General features: G+C 45.2%; 1 protein-coding gene across 6 annotated transcripts in view; it reads left to right on the plus strand.

Annotated features, from left to right (window-relative positions):
* FGD4 (FYVE, RhoGEF and PH domain containing 4) overlaps nt 1–24,139 on the plus strand; it is a 749,528-nt gene that overhangs the window by 602,649 nt on the left and 122,740 nt on the right. For all 6 annotated transcript variants that reach the window (XM_078673796.1, XM_078673797.1, XM_078673800.1 and 3 more), the window contains exons 6-7: nt 7,151–7,296; nt 19,609–19,765. In XM_078673796.1, the coding sequence (XP_078529922.1) occupies nt 7,151–7,296; nt 19,609–19,765 (303 nt within the window). The remainder of the gene's footprint in view (nt 1–7,150; nt 7,297–19,608; nt 19,766–24,139) is intronic.

Consider the following 24,139-nt stretch of genomic DNA (forward strand, 5'->3'; position numbering starts at 1 on the left):
CGCGGCCCCCGCTCCGCGGGAGCCGCTCGAAGTTGCGAGGAAGCTGTTCTGTCCTCGACTTGGCCCTCATCTGATAGGAGGCTGCGGGGGTCCTGAAAGGGCGGAAATCCTACCATCGGCGCACCAGCGGGACTGCGAGTCCCAGGAATCCAAGCGGCTGCTGACACGCCGCACCTGGTGACTCTTCCCGGCTGGTCACGCCCCCACAGACCATTGGCTATAGAACTACGCACTTAGACGCACATCGCGGGACGCGCGCAGGCTGGCGCCGGGCTAAGCCCGGGCAAAGGGCGGGCCGTTTGAGGCCGTTAGAGAACGGTAGAGACCGGGCCGGGCTACCTCCCTAACGCCCCATCTCCCCGGCCAGGCGCACTGTTGTGCCGGTTGTACCATTGCAGGTCGCTACACAATGGCCAGCGGGGAAACTAGAAGTAAGGCTGCATCTGCAGTGTCAGGTACCTTGGACAAATTTCTCCTGAAAACTAATTCTGTAACCAGTAAGGGTAAGGGTATGTCAGTGCTTGATGGCCTGAATGAAGAGGGCGCAGGAGATTCTTGCTTGTTATCGCCAGGTCCATCAACAAATACTAGTACACCGCTCTTGCTTGATGCTACCCACATATCCTTATTGGACAGTATAGATCAAACAATTGAGTCTGTTCTACAACAACTACGGACACCGGTAGCATTGCCAACGGATAGAGACACATCGCTCATTATTAGTGATATAGAGCTCTCCCCCGTTGTGGAGCCTACACTGATAGGAAAGCAGGGTGGGGCTGAAAATATCTTGGCGCATACGGGTCGCAAAGAGGACCCTATAGTGAAAAGGAAAATATCCAGATCGGGTAAAGGCGCCAAAAGGGCTAAAATTGATTCCCTGACACCAACTTTGGAGGAAAACTTGGGTGTACCAGACTCTCTTAGCTCGGAAAATGGCAGGGTATTGTCAAGTATTTCATCCACTACATCTGTACCTGTGCTCACTCAGCCATTTATTTTTGGTGGGGCTATCCCTAACTCCACAGATCTTCTCACTGCCTCACTCACCGCTGCCGTCAAAATTCTTTTGGATCCCCTTTTTCTTAAGCTGGATTCAATAGAATCGAGACTTCTAGCGATTGAGAAATCAAGTGTGGGCAATAGTGGACAGCTGGGGACAGAAGTAAGCCCAGAGGGATTATATGGGGGTGCTGGTGGACCTCAATACCGCCCCCAGATTAGTACGGTTCTTGCTCCAATACCTCAATCTACCTCTAAGGGGGATCACAGTAACATAAGTACAGTTCCTGTCCCTCAAACCACTCCTATACCACTTCCCAGGTCAGTGCCCCCCATTCCTCCCCCCAGGAGACCTATGCAAACAGCCCCGGCCAGCTCATCTACTCAGGGTAAACTACCAAATGCACCAGTCCTCACTTCTAACCAGCAGGATAACCCCAAATTTAGGCACAAGGCAGTTAACCTGCCCCTCGAGTCGGCGAGTTACACTGTGATATTAATGGGGGTCCCAGAGCTGGCCAGCGGCGTAATTGAGTCTTACGATTCATTACGTAATAAGGTAATTAGCTGGCTAAACATCCAAAGGCCCCTACCATCCAACCTAAAAGGCGATGTTCTTATGGTTAGAAGGGTCTCGTGGGTGGGCTATACTGTCAAGAAAAGCGATGGGGACTGTATAATTGTTAGCTTCAAGAGCCCCCAGGTTGTCACCTATGTATGTAACTGGCTGGGAAATGCGGGTAACTCATCCATTGAGCTGGTCCCTCTCTCATATTTCTATCCTAACTTATATAAGCCACCTATGAGGAGGGACGATGGCTGGACTCGGGTGGGTTTTGCTGTGGATGGGACCAGATATAGGCCCAGGTATAACGCTCATCCTGCCACTGTAAATTATGTACATTCCAACAGATTCAATTGCCTTGATGAGGTGGATTGACTCCGAAGGGGTTCTCCCGCTCAGTCCTTCCAGGTCATCGCAACTGTATCTGCTGATCAGGGGATTGGAATCGGGGCAGCTGACATCGCTATCAGAGACTTGGGCTCACTCCAAGATGGTAGTCTGAAATCCCCTAGCCCCAGGGGCCTTGAAGGCACACTCCCATTGAGCCAAATGGGCACCATCCTAATTCCCTAGGCCCCAGGTGTCCCAATTCCAACATCTACTGCTGACCGCAACATGGAATCACAAGAACGGTTGCCCGCATACCTTGCTATGGGCACTGCATCTGGAACAACTGAGGGGCCCCCTTCCAAACCTGTGACTGAAACCCTAAAGATCCTCTCTTGGAATGTTGCAGGCATCGCAAACAAAACTCATGGGGCAGAATGGGATCTTCTTGTAGGCTCCAGCGACATCTGCCTCTTCCAGGAGACGTGGTCAAGGGACCATGTGACTAGAGTGGGTTTCGCAGTTTTTGACATTAAGGCAAGTTGGAGCGGAAGGGGGAGACCTTCGGGTGGTCTGGCGATTTGGGTGGCTAGTCACGTTGGATGTGTTGCGGAAAACGTTCCTACGCTCTCGCGGGACATCCAATGTGTACTTCTTAGTTGGCCCAATGCAGTTAAATTGGCGATCATAAATGTATACTCCCGTCCAGTCAGTGCAGCTAAGGAATCGCCCACTCTGGAAGACCTTTCGTCTTTTCTGGGCTCACTGCCAAGCGAATACAAAATTGTGATGGGGGGAGATTTTAATTGTCATTTCGAGCCTCTTGAAGGTCTAAAGGAGGGTGCCCTCACCTCCGAAGATGACTTCTGGGGTGTTCCACCCTGCTCATCTCCCCATCCCCAATCCTGATCACCCCTTGCGTTGCAAATCATGTCCCTCACTTTGAATTACGCACTGAGGGCCTGTAATGGTCGTACTGCGTCAGACAGCCCCTCTGTGTGTACCTTTAACAGGAGGGACCATGAATCTAGGCTGGATTATATCCTTGTTGATATTAGCTTATGGTGAAAGGTCCAGGACTTCAGAGTTTCCCCGAGAATAGATAGCGACCACAATGCACTCATGTTAGATATGAAACATCCTGCTCCCGCTCCTGAGTCTCCATCTACTAATCCCAGTGACGACCCAGGAAACCTGGTTCTTAGTTCTAATAGGAGAAGGGTAAAATGGGCGAAAATAATTAGCTCAGAGGAAAATATAAGAAAAATCTTTGATATAGCGCTCCCAAGGTTCGCAGAAATAGATGAACTAATTAATCAACCTAGATCATCTGATTTTGGCGATAAACTCGGCCATATACATGCAAACCTTGTGGGATCTCTAGCTGAGGTTTTTCATCCAGTGGTAGTACCTCGGCGAAAACAGACCCGAACTCCAACATGGTACAATTCTTCCTGTAAAAAGGTGAAGACAGAGCTAATTGCCACAATTAAAGCAGGAACAGACAAGGGCAAGGTCACCAATCTTAGACGTAGGTACAAGGAAGCCTTGGCTCTGGCAAAGTCGGAGTGGGATTGGAACCACTGGCGGGATCTCTCCTCTGCATTGGAAACCAGGGACTCGAAAAAATTCTGGTCCCTGGTAAATAATGGCACGGGAGAAGCTAAACCCGCAGTGGAGCCTAATATTGCACCATCTGCCTGGGAAGCCCATTATGGCAAATTGTATCAGGATACTGATCAGCCCGCCCATGTAGTGGCCTGTGATGATATATCCATCCCTGCAGCTGGCTTGGAATTTTCACTCGGAGAGGTGGTCAGTGCAGTAGAGAGACTGGCAATGGGGAAGGCCCCGGGATTGGACAGATTGCCTGGTGACCTTTTTAGACATCAACCTGAAATCTGGGGCCCGTACCTCCTTATTATCTTCAATGCCATCCTGGGAGGTATGGAGATCCCCTGTACTTGGCTGGGAGCAGAGATGGTGGCAATTTTCAAAAAGGGCTCTCCTCTCCTCCCAGCCAACTACAGGCCGATCAGCCTCATAGATGTCCCCCAAAAACTCTTCTCTCGGCTCCTTCTGGACCATCTCCTCGAATGGATGGAGGTAAATGAAATCCTGAGTCCCCTCCAGGCTGGCTTCAGAAAAAACACGTCCACCATGGACCAGATCTTCCGCCTCATCCTCCTGTATTGGAAAACGGTGAGGATTGAGGGCGGGAGACTTTACATGGTGTTCGTGGATCTGAGGTCAGCCTTCGACCTGGTCCCACGGAAAAAACTATGGGAGGTCCTAAAGGAGTTCGGTGTTCCATCCCAGCTGCTCCATGCCATAATTAGACTCCATGATGGCAACTATGCGCAGGTCAGGTGTGGGAGGGACGGCGCATTGTCTTCAAGGTTTCCTGTTCTCAGAGGGGTAAGGCAGGGCTGCGTCTTGGCGCCGACCCTGTTTTGCCTCTTTGTTAACAGCGTTATATCCCACCTTGATAATGTTGAGGACAATGACGCCCCGTTTTTGGCAGGCAGGAGGGTGCCAGCTATTATGTTTGCTGACGACACGCTCCTGCTTTCCAAATCCCCAATGGGGATCCAACGGATCTTAGATGGATTTGGTCTTTTCTGTAGTCAACACGGTCTAGAGATCAACACAGAGAAGACCAAGTTCATGATCTTTAATCCATCCCCAAAAACCAGACCCAATCCCATTCTGGGCTCAGCCACTTTGGAAAGGGTTACAACTTTCCAATATCTGGGGGTAACACTGCATGAGAATTTATCCTGGGACCCCCAAATAGCCAGATCTAGGCTAAAGTTGTCGCAACTATCTGGTGCAATTTTGAAGGTCGTAAATACTTCCACCTTCAAACCCATAAGTCCTGCACTGGAAATGTATAAGACACAAGCAAAAGCGGCAGCATCTTATGGCAGCGAGCTGTGGGGGCATAAAGCGGGGAAAGATCTCGCGCTAGTGGAAAACACCTTTCTTAGACGTCTGCTGGCCCTCCCACGTGGCACTCCTTTGCTTCCCTTAAGACTGGACGTGGGTTTACCGTCCATCGCTGCCGAGCTAGAGTCCAAGCCATTAAGATTCTGGCATAGGCTCTGGTCCACCAGTGAGCTTACACAATATTGGAGTGAACTTGCCCATGTAATGGACCTGAACAAGCGGGACAGAATTCCCTGGCTGGCATTTGTCAAGAAGGAATTCTATCGCTTAGATTTGCCTGAGCTGTGGGAGGCTCCAGAACAAGGATGCCAGAGGCTTTCTCGTAAACGCCTAGTCCAAATTCACAAGGAAAAAAGCCTAGAACTTATCCTGACCGCAACTAACAACGGCACCTTAACCGAACGTTTTTTACAATCCAAAAACACATATGATTTTGAATGTTTTATGGACATAATTTTCCCCATTTTTGCCAGGAAATTGTTTATACAGTGGAGGCATGGCACTCTGCCTATTAAATCCTTTACCTGCAAATGGCTCCAGAGCGACGATAAAACTTGCCCAGGTTGTAACTCTCATGACGAAGACGAAGACCATTTTCTCTTCTTTTGTCCTGCATATCACAGACCAAGGAAGTACTGGCTGGTCCCTCTATGCAGGAACCTGGGATTCAGGAGCCATATGCATGCGTACAGAGTATTGAGAACCAGTACCCTGCCCCACATAGTTTTTGCAGTAGCGAAATGTATTATGGCTATGTGGTTGATTAGGAAAAAACTGTTAAAGGCACAAATGTTGACAATATGAATCTGTTTCCTAAAAGTATGGATTGTGCTCTTAATCAGGATATGAAATGCTTTTCCTAACCATGATCTATTTTTTATCTTTATTATGTCCGTATCAATTTGGCAATTGTTTTTAATTATTGTATTATACAAATGTAATCGTTTTTAACGTGCTGTTTTAATGTATTTTGCATGTATCTTTTATGGTCTAAAAAGACCGAAATAAAGAATTTTTGGATTGGATTGGAGTAACTTAACCTGGCCTCTTTGGTCCCACAGAAGTACGACACATGCATCTCAACATTTCTTCAAAAACTATGCACAGTTGACTTAAACAGTTACCAAACATTATGGGTCACTCTGGGGCTTAGAATAGCTAAAAGAAACAGCACAGTTTTGGGGGGCCGCACACGCACCCACGCTTACAGACTGGAAAAAAGACCTTGATTGGTGCATGTGCAGGGAGAAGACAGTTTATATAGCCCGGGGCTGCCCCCGAAAATGGTCCAAAATCTGGGACCCATGGAACTCTTATAGGGGGAATATTTGTAGCCCAACCCGTGGAATTGAACTTGATGTTGTCTCTTCCCCATGACTTCCAATAGAAAGTATTGTTTCATTAACGATCGCTGTTTGTCTCCACTGTAAGCATACTTGCCTAATCCTTCGTAATTTATGTAAATGTCAATGACTGTTAATAAAAAGATTTATAAAAAAAAATATACACAGAATATTAGCTCCCTGAGATCCAATCTTCAGCCAGTTTAACAAAATAAAGTGGACGACATTCGTCAGCCAAATCCATGCCAGGTGGCTTGCATCCTGTTTCTGTCCTGTCGAGTCTTCATCCTTTTAGCTTAACTCCCCCCAACTAGATTAAGCTCTGTATTATATTTAAAAAATATGACATCACAAACACACTTCATTCGCATTATAAGTATTTACAATTATCTGACATTCTGCGAATATTCGAATTGTGATGAGAGAGTGAGTTTGGTCATTTATAAAGGATTCACTCTGCAGAAAGCCACCTTGTTTGGTTAGAAGAATGAGAACCAGATTGGACCAGTTCTTAAATGGGACTAAAGTTTAGTTCCATTTATGCTCGCCAGAGACCCGATGGAACTACAGAGCATAAAGCATAGGTGTTACTAATGCAAGAAGCATAGGTGATCTGCATCTCCAGTGTGTGGAGGAGGCTTGGTCTAGTCCAGTAAGTTGGCCTTCCATGCGCATTCCTCCTTTTGTGCCTATTGTAATGTCAGATACTAATCGTATTATTTTTATAAGGATCACCTTGTTAGACCTTCCTGGGACAGGTGTCAGCCGGGCTTTGAAGCAGACTTATAGCACATTATGAGGTTAAGGAGCATGTTTTCATTGCCCTGGCCAAAAGGATGTGCAGGCCAGAGATTAAATATATTATGCAAAGGCTGTTTCTCTGCTGCTGGAATATGTTGTACCTGATTTACCTCAATAGGTTTGCAAGGCGCTTGATTTACTGCCAGCCTTTTTATAATTGCAGGTATTTTATGCGGGACTGTTGGAGGAAGCAAATAAAGGGTCATTTCCAGCCGAGGTGGTGAATAAAATCTTTTCCAATACTTCATCAATAAATCTCTTCCACAGCGATTTCCTGCTGCCCGAGTTGGAGAAGCGCATGACAGAATGGTAAGATCTACTTCCCGTAAGGGAGGACAGTCCGCGGTCTTACTCGGTTTTAATCAAATGCCACTACACTTTGTTGAAACTAAGTCTATAGACGTAAATAAGAAATCAGCTCGTAAATGGTTTAGATCAATTGCAGTTCATATCTTCTGTCCCCCGAGGTGTTTATCTGTTAGATAGTCATGATTAATGGCCATGGCCTGTCCAAACTGAGATGCGCGTCTTTTTCATCCACTGGGCATTCTTTTGTATCTTCTTAAATGTTGAGGAATACATTTTACACTTTTGAATTTTCTGGTTTTCCCCCGTTTGGCAATTTGCGTTTTGTCACTTTTGTGGTCTTTGGCATCAGAACTCCCTTGAGTGAAAATATAACCCAATATTGTTTATTTCATTGTCCATTATCCTCTATGCACGGTAGTTTATCTAGCGAGATATTTTTTTATGGGAGCAGCAATATATTACCGCAATTGAAAATGCGTATAACTCTTGACAGTGCTGATGCAATGTCCACAGGTGTGGATTGCGACTTTGTTATATAATCCTGATATTAAAATGTGATTTATTTTTCAAAAGACAACCAACTATGTTGAAAATTAATAACTTCCTCTTTCCACAGCTTGCTCTGTCGTTGTGCGTCTAATGTGCTTTAAAGAAGACGAAACATTAATATTTATTGCAGAAACAGTACTTCCCTGGTCCTTTTACTCTGTTCTGCAGTGCACCTGGGATGCAGGCATTTGTAATTAAAAATATATGGGAGACTCTCTTAAAGCTTATGCATGAGATAGAAAATGTTTCGTCACTTAAGCATTGATTCAATGCCATGGAGGGGAGGAAAAGCTTTATAAGAAATAGGTTAGAATATGCACGGCAGATGGGTTAGTGTCGGGCATTAATATGGACGTTTTGTGTACTGCGCATGTGCTTGCAAATTGACATTTCTGTTAGACCAGGCAGCTGTCAGTCTGCTAATATGGTTGTTTGATGTGCAAAATGGTGGAAGATGAGACTTCTGACTGCAAGCTTACTGTGCATTATTCAGATATGGCCTATGGTGCATGGCAGATATTCTTCCTATGCAGTTTGGTGCACCTCCTTAATATGCCTTATTACACTTCCCCAGGGTAATTTTAAATACTTGGGAGTCTAAAAATCATAGGCTCCCATTCTGTCTTAGTTGTAAATTCAGCGCAATAATGATGCCTAAAGATTATGATATTGTGGGGTATAGTAATTAATGAATGCGCAGTTACAACACAAGTCTGAGTTATGGACATCAAAGGGATAAAATACACTGGTTCAATCAAGATGTATTTATAGAGTGCTGCCCGTCACCCAAGAGGGTATTTAGGCGCTTGCTGTAGGTCTCATTCGAAGAGCCAGGTTTTGAGCCCTTTCCTGAAGTCGGTCGGCAAGGGCAAGGTGCAGAGGTGGAGGATGTTCTAGGCTTTGGTGGTGAGATGGGAGAAGGCGTGTCCTTCAGCGTGGCAGCGGTGTATGCAAGGGATAAGGGCGAGGTGTGCAGAGCGGAAGCTCCTGGGGGACGGTGGAAGTGTAGCCAGTGGTTCAAGTAGGCGGGTCCTTGGTCATGAAGGGCTTTGTAGGCATGGGTAAGGAGCGTGAAGTGACATCTGTTTTGGACCAGGAGCCTATGGAAGTCTTTCAGGTGCTAGGTGATGTGGGTTCTCTTTGGTATGATGAGGATCAGTCTGGTAGCTGCGTTTTGGATCGTCTTGAGTCTTTGCATGAGTTCGGTGGTGGTACCCGCATAGAGTGTATTACCGTAGTAGGCTGGTGATGAGGGCATGCGTTACCGTCTTCCTGGTGTTGGTGGGGAGCCACTTGAAGATTTTGCAGAAGATGCGGAACGTGTGGAAGAAGGCTGAGGAGACGGCGTTGACCCGACATTTCATGGATAGTTCACTCTCTAGGATGATGCAGAGGTTGCAGGCATGGTCTTTTGGCATGGGAGTGGGAGTGGGTCCGAGTTCCGACAGCCCCCAGGAGTCGTTCCAGAAGGGTGTGTGTTTGCCAAAGATGAGGTCTTCCATCTTGTCTATGTTGAGCTTTAGGCAGTTGTCCTTCATCCATGCTGAAACGCTCTTTATACAGGTGTGGAAGTTTGTCTTTGCCGATGTGGGGGCAGGCAGAGAGTGATAGGACGAGCTGTCTCTCATCAGCGTAGGAGATGATGTTGATGTTGTGCCATCTGACGATGTGTGCAAGTCGAGTCATGCAGACGGTCAAGAGTATTGCACTGAGGGATGAACCTTGAGGAATGCCACAGATGTTGTGCTTGGCTTGAGATGTGAAAAGTGTGAGGCAGGCTTTCTGGGAGCGTCCCGTGAGAAAGGATGTCCTCCATCTGAGCGCGTCGTCTGTGATACCGATCTGACATAGGTGATTGATGAGTGTGTGGTGGGAGACCGTTTCGAAGGCGCCGGAGAGGTCGAGCAGGATCAGGGCTGCTGATTCTTCTCTGTCGAGTAGGGTGCAGATGTCGTCTGTTGCAGTGGTCAGAGCTGTTTCGGTGCTGTGGTTGGTTCTGAATCCTGATTGGGAGGGGTCCAGCAGCTTGTTTCTCCCCAAGTGTTCCGTGAGTTGGAGGTTGATGGCCTTCTCCAGCACTTTGGCAGGGAGCGGGAGCAATGAGATGGGACAGTAGTTTTGGAGTTTGTTTTGATTGGCCGAGGGTCTCTAAAGGTGGGGTCAGACTGGTTTCATATTTTTCGACTATTCCTAGGTGCACACACCCGCAATTTGTGCTTTTTGCCCATACAGTTTGGTTTCACAAATAGCAAATTTTAATGAGGAAAATTTGTCCCATGAAAATTGAACGCAGAAAAAACTCACAGGGTATTTTCTACCCAACATGTAATCTCTATTCTGGGGAAAAATGTAGTGTGCGCCAGAACCGGTGCTAAGGGGACGATTGGAAAGAGGACCTTAACCCAGTGTTTAAGATGCATAAAGGCTAACTCATATTCAAGCAGCATTCCAGCGCAGCAAGGACTCTAAATAAGATGCTTAGATATTACCTCGTCAACTGCTGCCCTTCGAGTGCTTAAAATAAAAGCTGTGTCCAAAGCTGAGTGCTATGATGTTTAACCTCTGAAAATTAACTGATGCCAATTGAGAAATGCTTTCATTGATTATGTAATTTGGTAAGCAAGCTGCTGCCATGGTGTGTCTTGTCACATTGAGATCAGAAAAACCATTGGACTTTTGACTAAGCAGGTGTTTTGGCGAGTTTGTTAATGGAAAAAGGTTATGGTTAGAGGAAGCTTGATGCCATAATGTGGCACCCATCCCCAACAAAACCCACAGCCCATTTAGACATGGTGCTATTGAAACCAGCAGGAAAGCCAAAGAAGGGGAGCACAAGTGACAAGTAGAGATAAGTTGTAAACTTGCACCTGAGGTAGAGGCGGCCCAATTTATGGACTGAAGAGTACCTTGATAATTATTCTGTTCCCCGCTAGTCAAGTGGATAGGTCATAGGAAATGGAGCATCCACAAACGAAAAGAAGAGATAGGCATGCTGCAGGGTTTTGCACAATTTGTAGTCCTAAATAAGACTGTTTACATACGGCTAAGTAGAGAACATTGGCTTTACCTAACCTAGAGGAAATGGCTGTTTGAATGACGATTCTTTTGCCAAAGACAGAATGTTGCCTCAGGCATGCCAATGATAACTTGTTCAATTGCAAAGTCAAAGGCAAGATGATGTCATTTACTGCACCCACATTTCTGAAATCTCTGCACTCTGTTTTTGGACAAGACACCAGACTGGAGGGCACCAGGATTAAAACCTCTTTTTTATTGGAGTTACGTTTAAGGCTATTATTCCATATCCAGAAAAGAATTACAAATGTTATTTGCAGCTGCTTTCTCAAGCCTTAAAGACATTTGAATGTCATCTGGGTGTGCATGAAAGGTGAATCTGCAAAACCTGATTATACTGGTTAAGATGACCACAATGCTGGAAACAAGGATGGGTTAGGAGTAAAGCCTTGTGGAACTAGGTATTTAAGTGGGAAATAGGAGGAACTGAATTAAACTGGTCTGGTGGAATAGACCTGTCTCCATCTCTTGCAGCCTGGAGATGAGTCTGGAGTGGTCCATGGTGTCAGATGCAGCTGACTGATGTAATAGGCAGTGGCATGGCTTTGCTGCCATTCACATAACTTCCAAGGCATTAACACACATAGTCTCTGTGCCCTGATTTGGCTGAAATACATTCGGCTGACTCAAACGCTAAAGAAAATTTCAGATGTGCAGACAACTCTACATTGACAGTATTTCCCAAAAGTGTGGCTCTGATGATGAGAAGATGTATGGGCTAGAAGACGCTTAAAACCATCAGATCAGTCGTAGCATATCGTGTAAGATTTTACACTCAAACTAACATTTTAAATCTATATTTTTTGTTATGGTGAATAGATGTATATATGGTATTAAACCACAATCATACAATGTTATTAATCAACCTACAACTGTTTCCATACCATTTATTCCTTAAATGGTGTTAATACTGCGATATAAGTTCTCTGCACTGGCTGAAATTTGGAAAACAACATCTATCTGCAGGAAATAAGAACACGAAAATCCAAGCATGCAGGTAAAACAGGTAACTAAAACCTTGAATCAAAAAGAGAATCGATGCAATGAGACTTAAAAATGCGCTAATATCCGTAGATTGACAGTTATCTGCAATTAAGAAACTTAATACAACAGACAATTGTTATACTTTTAGTCACAGGCCCATAGTTAATTTCCTCCTTTTTGCCCTGTTGTATCCCAGAGGAAGATGCAGGTTAAGCCACCGTTATAGAAGAGGGAGTCAAACCTGCGAGAACTGCTTAATCTCTTAAAACATCACTGGGCAGCTCAGTGTTCCAATATTCATGACACACCTGATTTGGATGCCTTTAACTGAAGTTAATTCTTCTTTCCAGCGAATTTACAATTGTGTACCTTTTTTTTTTTTACTGTAAGTCTCTGTTTGAAAAGTGAGAAAAATGATTGTCTATATTGTAGAATGATTGATCAAACAAGGCAGCTGCACATAATAATCATCACATTTGATGCCTTTTGTGATATGTTACATTGTCGCAATACCTTGCACACACTATTGTGATCCAGCATACATGAATATCACCAAATATTAGTCAAGAGTTTTCTTGCATCGGCTGTGAGTGTTCTGCTGGATGGAGTTAAACATTGATGGAGGCAATATAGGGTTTTGTGCAAGATGGTGTTTCAGCATGGGGTGGAGGTGATGTAGGGTGTTCTGCTGGATGGTGTTTAAGCATGGGGTGGAGGTGATGTAGGGTGTTCTGCTGGATGGGGTTTAAGCATGGGATGGAGATGATGTAGGGTGTTCTGCTGGATGGGGTTTAAGCATGTTATGTTATGTTATGTTATTTAATCTTTTGTATAGCGCACGGCTACTCAAAAAGAGTGTCCCGGCGCTTTTAGTAAAGAGGGCTGCATCCTAATAACATAGCACAGTTAAAATGAAAAAAAGACAGAGGCCAAGCGGGCACACAAAAAGCGGGCTACTGGGTGAACAGCCAGGTTTTAAGGCCTTTTCTAAAGGCAAGTAGGCTGGTAGCTCCCCGCAAAGTGAGCGGCAGAGAGTTCCACAACTGTGGCGCTAGTAGTCCAAAGGAGCGGCCTCCCAAACGAGCTCTCCTCACTCGCGGGACAACCGCCAGGAACAGGGATTCCGACCTCAAAGAGCGAGTCGGATGATAAAAGGCCAGTCTCTTTTGGAGGTACTTTGCTCCCACCGCATGGAGGGCCTTATAGGCCAGAGTCAAAGCCTTAAAGGCAATCCGTTTCCGGATTGGAAGCCAGTGCAAGGTCTTCAACAGACCCGCTGCACTGGCCCGTCTATTTAAACCAAAAATAGCTCTCGCGGCAGCGTTCTGCACCACTTGGAGCCGCTGCAGCAAATATTCTGGCAGGCCCAGGTAAAGAATGTTCGAGTAATCTAACCTGGACCCGATAAGAGCCTGCACCGTCAGCTTCCTGTGCTCCTCAGACAACAGGGGAAGGAACCTCCGCAGCATCCTAAGGAGGCCAAAGCAGGTGCCCGACACCCCGAGGATCTGGGATTTCAGAGTTAGCCCATTATCCATCTTGACCCCCAAATTCTTAGCAATTTTGGAGGAACAAGACGGAGGAAATAAATAAATAAATAAATAATAAATAAATAATAAATAAATAAATAAATAAACATATTAATGGGCCACCAAGCCTGCCAGTCTGGCTCTGCCTCACACCCAAAGAAGAGTACCTCGGACTTATCGGAATTGCACTTGAGGCTGTTCAGTTGGAACCATTGGAAAACAGCCCCAAGGCAATCCCGGATACTCTCCCCGTCAAAATCTCCTCCTCTCTTACACGAGAAGAGGAGCTGGGTGTCGTCAGCGTAGGATACGATCTGGGCCCCATACGACTCCGCCAACGCCGCCAAAGGAGTCATAAAGATGTTAAATAGGGTCGGGCTCAAAATAGAGCCCTGTGGGACCCCGACTCCCAAAGGCGGCATCACGGCGGAATCTGGCGAGGCCCACACCGTTTGCCGGCGGCCAGCTAGAAAGGAGGAAAACCAGCCGAGCACCGTCCCCCGCAGACCTATCTCATAAAGTCTAACGAGAAGGCCGTCATGGGGGACGGTGTCGAAAGCCGCCGACAAGTCCAACATCACCAGCATGGCTTTGCCCCCCGAGTCCAGAACCCCTTTAATGGTTTCTGAGACCTCAAGGAGCGCAGTCTCTGTACTGAGATGGGGACGAAAGCCCGACTGGGTGGCGTGCAGGATCTCATTGGTCTCAAGATAATTGGAGAGCACCACATGAACGTGTTTCTCCACAATCTTCGTGAGAGCCGGCAGCAAAGAAATAGGCCTATAGTTGACAGGGGCCTTCGGGTCTAGGCCTGGCGTCTAGCATGGGATGGAGGTGATATAGGATGTTCTGTAGGATGGGGTTTAAGCATGGAATGGTGGTTATGTAGGGTGGTATGCTGAGTGGTGTTAAAGCATAGGATAGAGGTGATGTAGGGTGGGCTAGAATGTCTTGGTGTCTTGCTTAGAGTCGTGGTTAGTGGATTATAGGTAGATACAATGTTTGTGAAGTTATTCTTGTGACTTAATGTTTACTGGATCATCCATAGTTGCCGTGTTCTCTGTCGCCAAAATTGACCCAATAAAGACATTTAAAATGAGGGTGAAATATTTAAAACTATTCACACCTACAAATGTTAAATTCACGAGACTGAAGGTCGCTGTCAATTTCCAATGTGAATTCGCAGCAACATTAGCCTTTGCAGGTGTTGTGAAGTAACGGAGGAATCCTGTTATCATTTATGATGTCTGTAGGTACTTTCCTCTCATGTGAATATTTCAAGACATCTAGAGATAATTGCAGCATCATTTAAGGATGTCCTTGAAGAAATAGTTGCTTCATTGAATCAGATCCACAAGTTACTGCATAGCATGCCTGCTAGCTCTTCACTAAGCACTGTACAGAATGGCAGTGTATTTATGTTCTACATTTTGATTCACACTTAATGACTGTCACTTTGTGTGCTTTTATGAGTGAAATAATGAGACTGAATGATAGTACACAATTGGAGTAGAGCCCAGAGTGAAAGTAAGTCTTGCAAAGTATGCAGATACTTGTGACATTCTTTAAGCATTGTGGAGGTTCAGTTACATATGGGACCATGCATTTAGTATTTTTCTGGGGGTTCTAGGTTTATTTCGGACAGTTCTACTCTATTCTAGTGGCAACAGTGGTGAAAACCTCTGATCAGGTTTGTGTCACAGTCTTCAGAATGAAATGATGATTGAACATCCTGAACATGTCCACGGCACTTATAGCCTTAAAGCCTAACCTTTGCTTTGGATGTCTGAACTGGCATCACCAAGACTGATTGAATCCTGAACTTAAAACATGCCAAGTATATGATGTATGAAGCAATGTGGCAAATCGATGGGCCCTTATTTCCAATCAGGAGATACATGGCAGGATAATGTCATTGAGATACGTCTATGGTTCTCTTTAGGAGAATCCTGTGGCCATGTGTCATCAAAGAAATAGTTTCTTAGAATATTCCTCTAATGGGATAGTTAAACAACTCTCCTACTCATTTGCTTAATGCGCTAAAAAAGAGTAGCAACATCACACAAAAAAATGATGGATGAATTGTTGAAACTTTTCAAACACTCACCCCCAGTCACAGGTTTGAGGTTAATCCATTGTTATTTTGGTTGCCACCTCACCCCAGTTTGGACCCAGCCATATGCAAATAAATCCCTGCTCCCATGGGACAGTCCAGCCCGAACTGCCAGGCCAGGTCCGCTCTGGACTGGAAACAAGCAACCAGGGACCAGTTTCGGGGTATCACCCCCATCAGCCAGGCTAGCTTGAATCCAGTGGTGCAGTGAGCAAGGGACCCACGTCTGGGCATACCCTTAGCCAAACCCTGATCTGTGACTGGGGTGAGTGTCTGAAACGTTTCAGCACTCTGTCCATCATCTCCTTGTGTTTGCTTATAAAGAGTTGACCTGTGCTGTCACTTGGTAGTACAGGGCACGGGGATTCCATGTAATGACAGGGGAAAATTGGTGAAGTTGCAGGTTGTAGATGGGATATTTGGTAAGAGGTTTGAAAGTAGGTATCTGTTGTCTCAATGATGCACCAAACTCACCGGACCAGTGCCCTCCATACCTAAACTTAAAGATTTTCAATTTCATGGACTTTTGTAAGTCTGTACAAGGTAGATGACAAGATCAGTTGCTGTTCCTCTTCTTCCAGTGTGTTCATGGGATCTTGACAGGTAGCCGGGGTAATATCTTGGGCAATCGCTAATTGCTTGAAGAATTATTAAACCTTTCCATGTTGCTTCTAAGACTGCGGCACAACCGGACACATGCCCTAATACAGTGACTGATCCGTTTTTCATCGTATATTTCTGGCAGTAGCAATCGCCTTTGTGTAGACTTGTTGAGTAGTCCAGGGATGGGCAATTTTCAGTCGACTTTGACTACTGTACTCTCCATTAATGTGAAGAATCCTGTCTTGCGTATCTCTACGTATCAGAGCATTTTCCATGCAAGTGCAGTAGAGGTGCAAACAACAATTGCTGGGGAAGGGAGTGCTGAGTTGTAGTTGTTCACCAAGAGGTTAATTGTCAGCAAAGAGCAGTAAATGGATCTTGAAATCTTTTTTTACTACGCCTAATTTTCCTGACACTTTCATTCACTGGAGATGGAAAGGAGTACCTCGCTTATGTTGTGATCGGTTCACAATTTATCTTAAAACCAGTGTTTGTTTAGCCAAGAGTAGGTGCATTTAAGAGTAAGAGATGCACTGAGAATGCAAAATGACATTGTCCTTTCCTTTCTAAAACAAATAGGAATTCGATTACAGCAAATTCTTTCTGGTTAAGGGAGCAGTTTGTTCTGAGGAAAGAAGTGACGTTGGCGTTTGTGAAGTGCTATATTGTTGAAATATCTTGTATTCACTGTCACCACACATTAGAAAGGAGTTGTCTTGTCGGCTGTGTTATGCACATCACATGCAAACTTACAAAAACTTGATCCATCAGAAGACAAGCGAAAAATGAAAACCTCGGTGTACCTTCATCTCCCTGAAGTATGAATTATCTCATCTATTTGAACTTGCCATGGACTTAATTTGTCCAGGTGATTGATTGATGGTGGTGGCCATCTGCACTCATGTAGAAAAATATAAGTGCAGTGGCGAAATGTTTTCCTTAATAGCCCGATGCTGGCATTGCCAAGTGCTGGTGCTGCAGAATACGCTTTTTTCTTCTACCACCCTATACTTGCTGTATCTTTACCATACTCTTCCATGCTCCTTTTCAGCCCTACTTTTTGTCTTTGTCAAAGTTTTCCTATCCTCCTCTTCCTCTTTTTTCTAGCCTTCTCTCTCTTGTGCTGTGGAACAAATCCTGGTGATGAGAAATAAGTAATCTCCCCAGAATTGAGTACATTTGCAAAAATTAAGGACTGGTGTTTATTCTTGAAACTAACCCTTCTTCTTTACAGATCTCAATCAATACACTCAGTTTTTTTAAACCACTTTAAATTAACCCCTCTAGGAGGCCTACATGTTTACCTCTTTTCGTCCTGCCTTTGGCCATTTGTTTTACTTCAGTCTTCACACCTCTTGCAGCTCTCTACCTCCAATCCATTTCTTGAGCAACATCCTAGAGCTCAGGAGCCAACAGACAGACAACACCATTCAAAGGTGACAATGAGTCCTCACCAAACACTGAAGGATGTTCCATCTTCCCAGCTTTCAGTTTGCCTGCCCCATTTGGAGGTCAGGCAAGTTTTGAAGGCATAACCACAGCTCGCCCCAATGTTAAATACCATGTGCTGCGGTCCACTGGCGTTCTGCCCTGCCGGCACCATATCAGTCAATTCTTTCCTTGTCTGCAGGAAAAAAACACATGATCAAATGATGGATGGCTCCCAGGGCCACCAGGAAATAGTTTTTTGATTTCCTAAAACCAAACTCATTGTTTGGTAGTGGGGGGGGGGGGGGTGAGGGAGGGGGGGTTGTTCCTGTGGGGAACACAAAAAGATGCACACCAGTCCACTATTCCAACTATGGCATGGAGTACCAGCTGGTGTAATTTTTACCAAAGCTATTCTTATTTTTGGGCGACAGAACTTTTGGTGAAAAAACCCAGACAAAAAGAAGAGCTAAATATGACAGGCCAGTTGCAGTTAGTCCAGAGGAGGTGATGCCCTCACCGCCTGAGCAGATTAGTGGACGGTCCGCCAAGCCTAAGTGATACACAGTCTTTAATTTTTCAGCATAATATCTTCAGTACTTTCAGGAAGAATGACTCTCAGTGCCTGGAGATCCACATGGAGTGCCCCTCTATTCGCTTTCATTTTATGAACACTCAGCTTCGTAATATATGTATTTCAGATACTCCTGAAGTCAAACCATATCTCAGACTAATTTCTTCATGAATTAAATAATCTTACTTGGTTACCTCTAAAGAACAATTAACATTTGAATAAAATGAATAAAAACTAATTGGAATCAGGCTAATAACCAGCGAGACAGAGTAATTTAAGATGACTTTCTTACAGAATATTAGAATGCTTAACGGTTAAATGAAGAAACGTTCATTTAGCGCTTTGTCGATGTGTTAGCTGTGAGTGGTTTTAATACTTCTATAATGACTGAAATGTTATTGTATGTTTGGAATTAACACCTCTTATCTGCATCTCAAAACGAGACAAATAGTAGAATGTGCTTATTATTGTTGAAGTTTGGTCTTGTAAACAAATATGAAAATAAATTATTTATAATAAATAAGGGCCATATGTATCATCATACCGTTTAGCGATTCCTAAATAGCGATTTTTAAGGAATCGCTATTTAGAAATCGCAAAACGGTATGTATGTAGGAAATCGCTTCATTTTAGCGATTCCTTATCATTCCTAAATTGCGATTAGCAAATTGCTATTCGCAATTTTCCCATTCATTTCTATGGTCCAGGAGGCCCATAGGAATGAAGGGGATATTTGCGATTAGCAATTTGTTAATCGCAAATTGCGATTATTTTCAAGGGTGCAGGGGTGTCACAAGAACACCCTGCTGCACCCCTGAAAAAGACATGTGTGGGCATATGGCGCACATACAAGCCCTAAGGGCATGTATGAGCGTCATATGGCACCTTTGGAATTTAAATAAATTGCTTTTTTAAAAGAATTCGCAACTTACCACCAACTAGAAGTTGGTGGTAATCTGCGAATCCTTATTGGCATTTTTGCATAAATATTTCTTTGATACATAGCAGTTAAGGAATCGCAGATTTTGCGATTCCTTAAGTGCAATCACAAAATAAGGAATAGCAAAATGTGCGATTCCTTATTTTGCTGCGAAAATGTTTCATACATACCATTTAGCTAATTAGCATTCGCAAAGGCCGAAATTCTGCAAATTTCGGCCTTTGCGAATGCTAATTAGCTTGATACATATGGCCCTTAGTCTTTTCTTGTGGTTCATCTTTTTAATTCATTTGTACACTTTTAACAAACCTATAAGGTCAACAGAAAGAACACCGCAATCTAATAATTACTAGCAAATTCCATAGCAATAAAATGTTTCAAATGTGTTCGGTTTCCCATGTGCTTTGCTTACACTGCGCCGATTTCGTACTTAGTCCTATTGCAGAAGCACATGTGCACAAACGCGAAAAGGGCGCGGTTGACTGTCAACCATTAATGTCATCGTCTGGTCTTGCAGGTCCACCACCCCCAGGATTGGAGACATTCTGCAGAAGTTGGCCCCCTTCCTCAAAATGTATGCCGAATATGTCAGAAACTTTGATAATTCCATGGAGCTGATGAAGTCATGGATGGAGCGGTCGGCCCAGTTCAAACTCATTATCCAGGATATTCAGGTACCAGGTCACTGATTGCAGCGCATAAAGGCATTTGCAAACACAAACAAGTTTAAAAAAAAAACACCATGCTGGAACGTGCTTCTGAGAGGTAATAGTTCAAGAAAGCTATGTTATCTCTTTGTCACTAATGCAAACGAGGGATTAAATGCTGGAGCAACCCTGCCAGCTCTATATAGCAAACACTCCGTTTTTTCTGAATATGGGTCATTCATTTAAAACTGCAGCCATTTAGGAAAGTGCCTTCCACGCTATTCATTTAAAGCATTCTCATAATTTTTAAATCCATTCCTGGGACTTCGTCATAAATAAGAATGCGGACACTGAAAAAAATGAAAACAGAAATGTCAGTTTTTCAAAAAAGTGGCTCGAGTTACAGTATGGATTATGACACTAGAATTTCAACAGGGGACATATGTAATATTTCATGTCCTCAAAGGGGAGAAACCCAGCGGCCATCGCTGACATTAAGGAAAGCGCCATGCTGTGACGGACATGAGATGAAGGATGCTGGGACCGAGCCGAGCTGTTCTCTCACACCTGCTGTCAGCTTGAGATTACTTCAGTCCTTCTTGGTGCTGGGTTCACACTGTGCCTCTGTTGGGACCTGGGAAAGTGTAAATGAGCTGTGATGGCTTATGGGTTGGTTGGAGTCCACCGTCTCTGGTGAGGCAGCTGCGTTGAGAGATGGTGGAGGTTGAAACATCAAACCAGTGGTCTTTTGGTGTTCATGGTGGAGGGCAGAACATCAGAACTTGTACGGATCAAAGTAGTAGAGAATGAGACAAAACTGGGAGAAAAATTAAATGTGTAAGTAAATAAGACAAGCATTGGCATAGCCAGTAGGTCTCACGTTTGTAACCTTATAAGTGTTTAGCTATCCAGCACAATATCCTTGGTGCAACAACATCAACTGTTGCATGGCTAAACACTTATAAGGTCCCAAATGTGAGACCTATTGGCTATGCAATGCTTGTTTTGCATAGTTCTGGATTTGACGAGTAGCACAAATCGGAAAAAAGAAGAAAATTGTCCAACTCAAATGGACAGTTACTAAATTGTAGCAACGTGTGTTGCTGTGCAGTGGAGGGCACTACGGAAAGGCTGACTTCGCTTTCAGTAACATTCCTGTACAATTAAACTAATACGGCGAAAAAACTAAATGTGCCACATTATGCCACATAATTAACATTTCCTTGTTACATAATTTAATGAACCCAGTCAGATATGTTGGTCCTACCTTGCCGCATAATTCCAGTGACCCTGCTCATACTAAGTTAAACCGAGAAACAGAGCAAATGGCAACTCTGGGTGTTCAGCTTGAGCCCCCTGCTGACACCAGCTGGATTCCCCTGGGATTGCCGCTAGAGTAGTACAATTAGATACTGCACTGCCGCTGCCTGCCCAGTGGCGTGGAACAAAAGGGGGTGGTGATGGACTGAGCATCTGAATCAATCAAACACTCACACCCAGTCAAAAGATCTGGGTTTAATCCATCACCGTTCTTTAGCCCACTCTGCCACCCCAGTTCAGTGGCGCAGCAGACTCTGTCCCATCTAATGTAGAGATGCCCTCACATGCACTAGGCCTCGCAGTCATCACCGCCTTGGACTCGTGCAGGGACCCCCCCCCCCAGCGCACCCAGGTTAGCCTCAGTCTCCCCAGGACAGACTTACGTTTCGCGGTGGTCCGTGGTGTCGGTAAGTGCGTCGGTCGGCAGCGTAGCGACTTCCCTGGACAGGGACACCCTGTGAGCCGTTGACAGTGGCTGCTTTGGCTCCCTGCGGAGGAAGAGAAACGGTGAGAGGAGGACACTGAAGAAAGGACAGAACAGTACACCCTGGAACCGGAGCCGTGACTCACCCAAGGGTTTACTAGAGAGAGTAACTGTAGGGCAAGGCCGTGGGTGGAAATAAGGCCTGAGAAGCAAACCCTGCGGCCACTCGTGGAAGCTCGGGTGGAGCCCAGATGGACCATGGCATCCGACAGGACTGCTGATTCGAAGTGGCGGCGGTGGCCTGCTTCAGGCTCTCACCATCGCAGAAAGAAATTACCCCCAGCTTCTGGTGCCACCAGCTCTACCATGCCACCTGGACTGCCAGGCAGAGCCAGCCTCTTGGGGGCGGGAGGGCTGGCTTCAGGGTGCGTGACCCGGAAACAGTGCGCCAGGGACACAAGACACCACTGCTCACCTTCTCTCCGGCGACAACATCGAACTCCACCGTCTCGCCATCTCCTACGCTGCAAAGGTACTTCTGGGGATTGTACTTCTTAATTGCTGTCTAGTTAAAAAAATAAGAAATGGATCAGAACAGGTTGCAGGGTTACATTTATCATTGAGTCAGTTTTGCAGTTTACTCAATGTATCAACCGCTGAGGACCAGAAGCGAGTGAGGTGTCCTAAGCATTCTACCGGCGAGCTGCAGAGCAGGCGTCATTAGTGCATGGTTAACTCACTGAGCCATCTTACCTGATGGGAGCGTGAAATGTGAACAAACAAACTTGGAGGGATCACTTGACTGCTCGCCACCCCAAGCCTACGTTTATTATTGGTCTTTGAGCCCCTCCCATACAGGAGGTTGATTAATAACATTAAACGTGTATAGTTAAAGCCTACAAGTGGCCATAACCCAAAGAATATAAAGGGAAGTATAAATGGCTAACTAAAACTAGATTAGCTACACTACACCCTATGGACTCGATCAGAGGCGGGTCAAGGGCGTGACCTGGGTGTAAACAAAGCTACAACACTGCATGTTAACACAGGCGCAGTTCAGAATCCCACTGCTGTATGGCCCGATCCCAAACAGAACTGGCCCAAAAGCTAAACCTTCATTGTGCCCTGAACCACAATCCCCCACCCCCTGTGATTTGCAGTAGGACGAGCTGCAGCTGTAGTCAGGGACTGACAGACCCAAGACTGGTCTGGGGCAGGCACAATACTGAAACGGTGCACTTCGGACGCCATCACAAGGCATGCATGTGTGCAAGATCAGCACAGTGGGAAGTGGAGACAGCTCGAATCCGACTCACCATGCTCCAGCGCCAAGCTGTAGCCAGTAGGCCACATTGCCTTCCTGTGGAGTCTAGCATTATCAGACACCATACGTTTGACTCAGAACACAAACGGGAGGTGGGATCTTTGGACCAATATACGGCACCAACAAAAACAGGCACGCGCGCCTTGCACAACAGCAGGGGGAGGGGAGAGAGGAGATGGCCTGCGTGATTCCCTTGCGGAAGCGAGCAGTAAGGCATGATAATTGATGACATATGGCGCCGCTGCTCGCTCCAGCAAGAGAATCGCCAAACGTGCACGCGTTGCCATTGAAAGCAATGCAACGGGTGCATGTTTTTGGGCGGAAAAGGGAACCGATGGCTAAAGGTCTTTCTCCTATGCAGCGCATTTGCTCTGCCTAGGCGAGGCCTAAAAAACAGCAATGCTATAGAGCATTGCTTCTGCTGGGCTCAGTCCCTGCTACATTGGAGAGAAACTCATTAATCTCAATCTTTGATTGATTCACAATAGCCTTCCCTCGTCACTGACAGACTAGGTTACGGAAGTTCCTCAAATACAGGAAACCTGGGACGCATGTTTTCTTACAGTGTCCCAGAAATAGTGTTCCTCCCATCAAAGAGTACCTGGATGATTCAAGTTTTTTTCGTACAAGCCGTAGGGGTGAATTTTGTGTTCTCTATTGAGACACTCTTGTTCTCTATTGAGACACTCGTAATTACTACAGTGCATCTATGGGAGCAAGAGGTTATTGGGGTGAGCCATGTGGAGTACATTTTACAGTATTTCCCCTGAACGTCAGTTATATTGTCACCTGGATCACTTGACCCGCGTGACCTTCAACTGCTTTCTTCGTAAATCGCTCCCTGTCTTTGATCTGAGCAAGTTCCCCTCCAGCATTTTATGTGAATAGAATAGGTGATAAAAACCAAACGCTGGGTACTATACACAGTCCCCCTACAACCTACGTTTCTGCTTCATGTTACAAAGTCTAGGCGATGATGCATGGCTCTAGCCTCATGGAATCTGCTTTGCATCTAATAAGGGAGATGCTCCGAAGATAGGTGGCCGTCCTTTCCCTTGTCTGATGTATGCCAACGATATTGTTATTTTGGACCTAACGCCCAAGGGCTTAAAAATAGGCCGGTGTCCCTTCAACAGTATACCACTCTTCATTAGCCGAAGATTAGTGTTTTAAAGAGTAAGATACTGATCTTAAAAAATAGAACGTCTAGGAAGACCAATAACGATGTTTGGAGTATAGGTTCGGAGAAATTGGAGATTGTAAATTCATATCCTAATTTAGGGAAAACTTGTAGCCGGTAATACACTGGATACAACTCATTTTGATTATTGTT

This window comes from Lissotriton helveticus, chromosome 1_1 (assembly GCF_964261635.1).
Source record: "Lissotriton helveticus chromosome 1_1, aLisHel1.1, whole genome shotgun sequence".
Taxonomy (NCBI): Eukaryota; Metazoa; Chordata; class Amphibia; order Caudata; family Salamandridae; genus Lissotriton; species Lissotriton helveticus.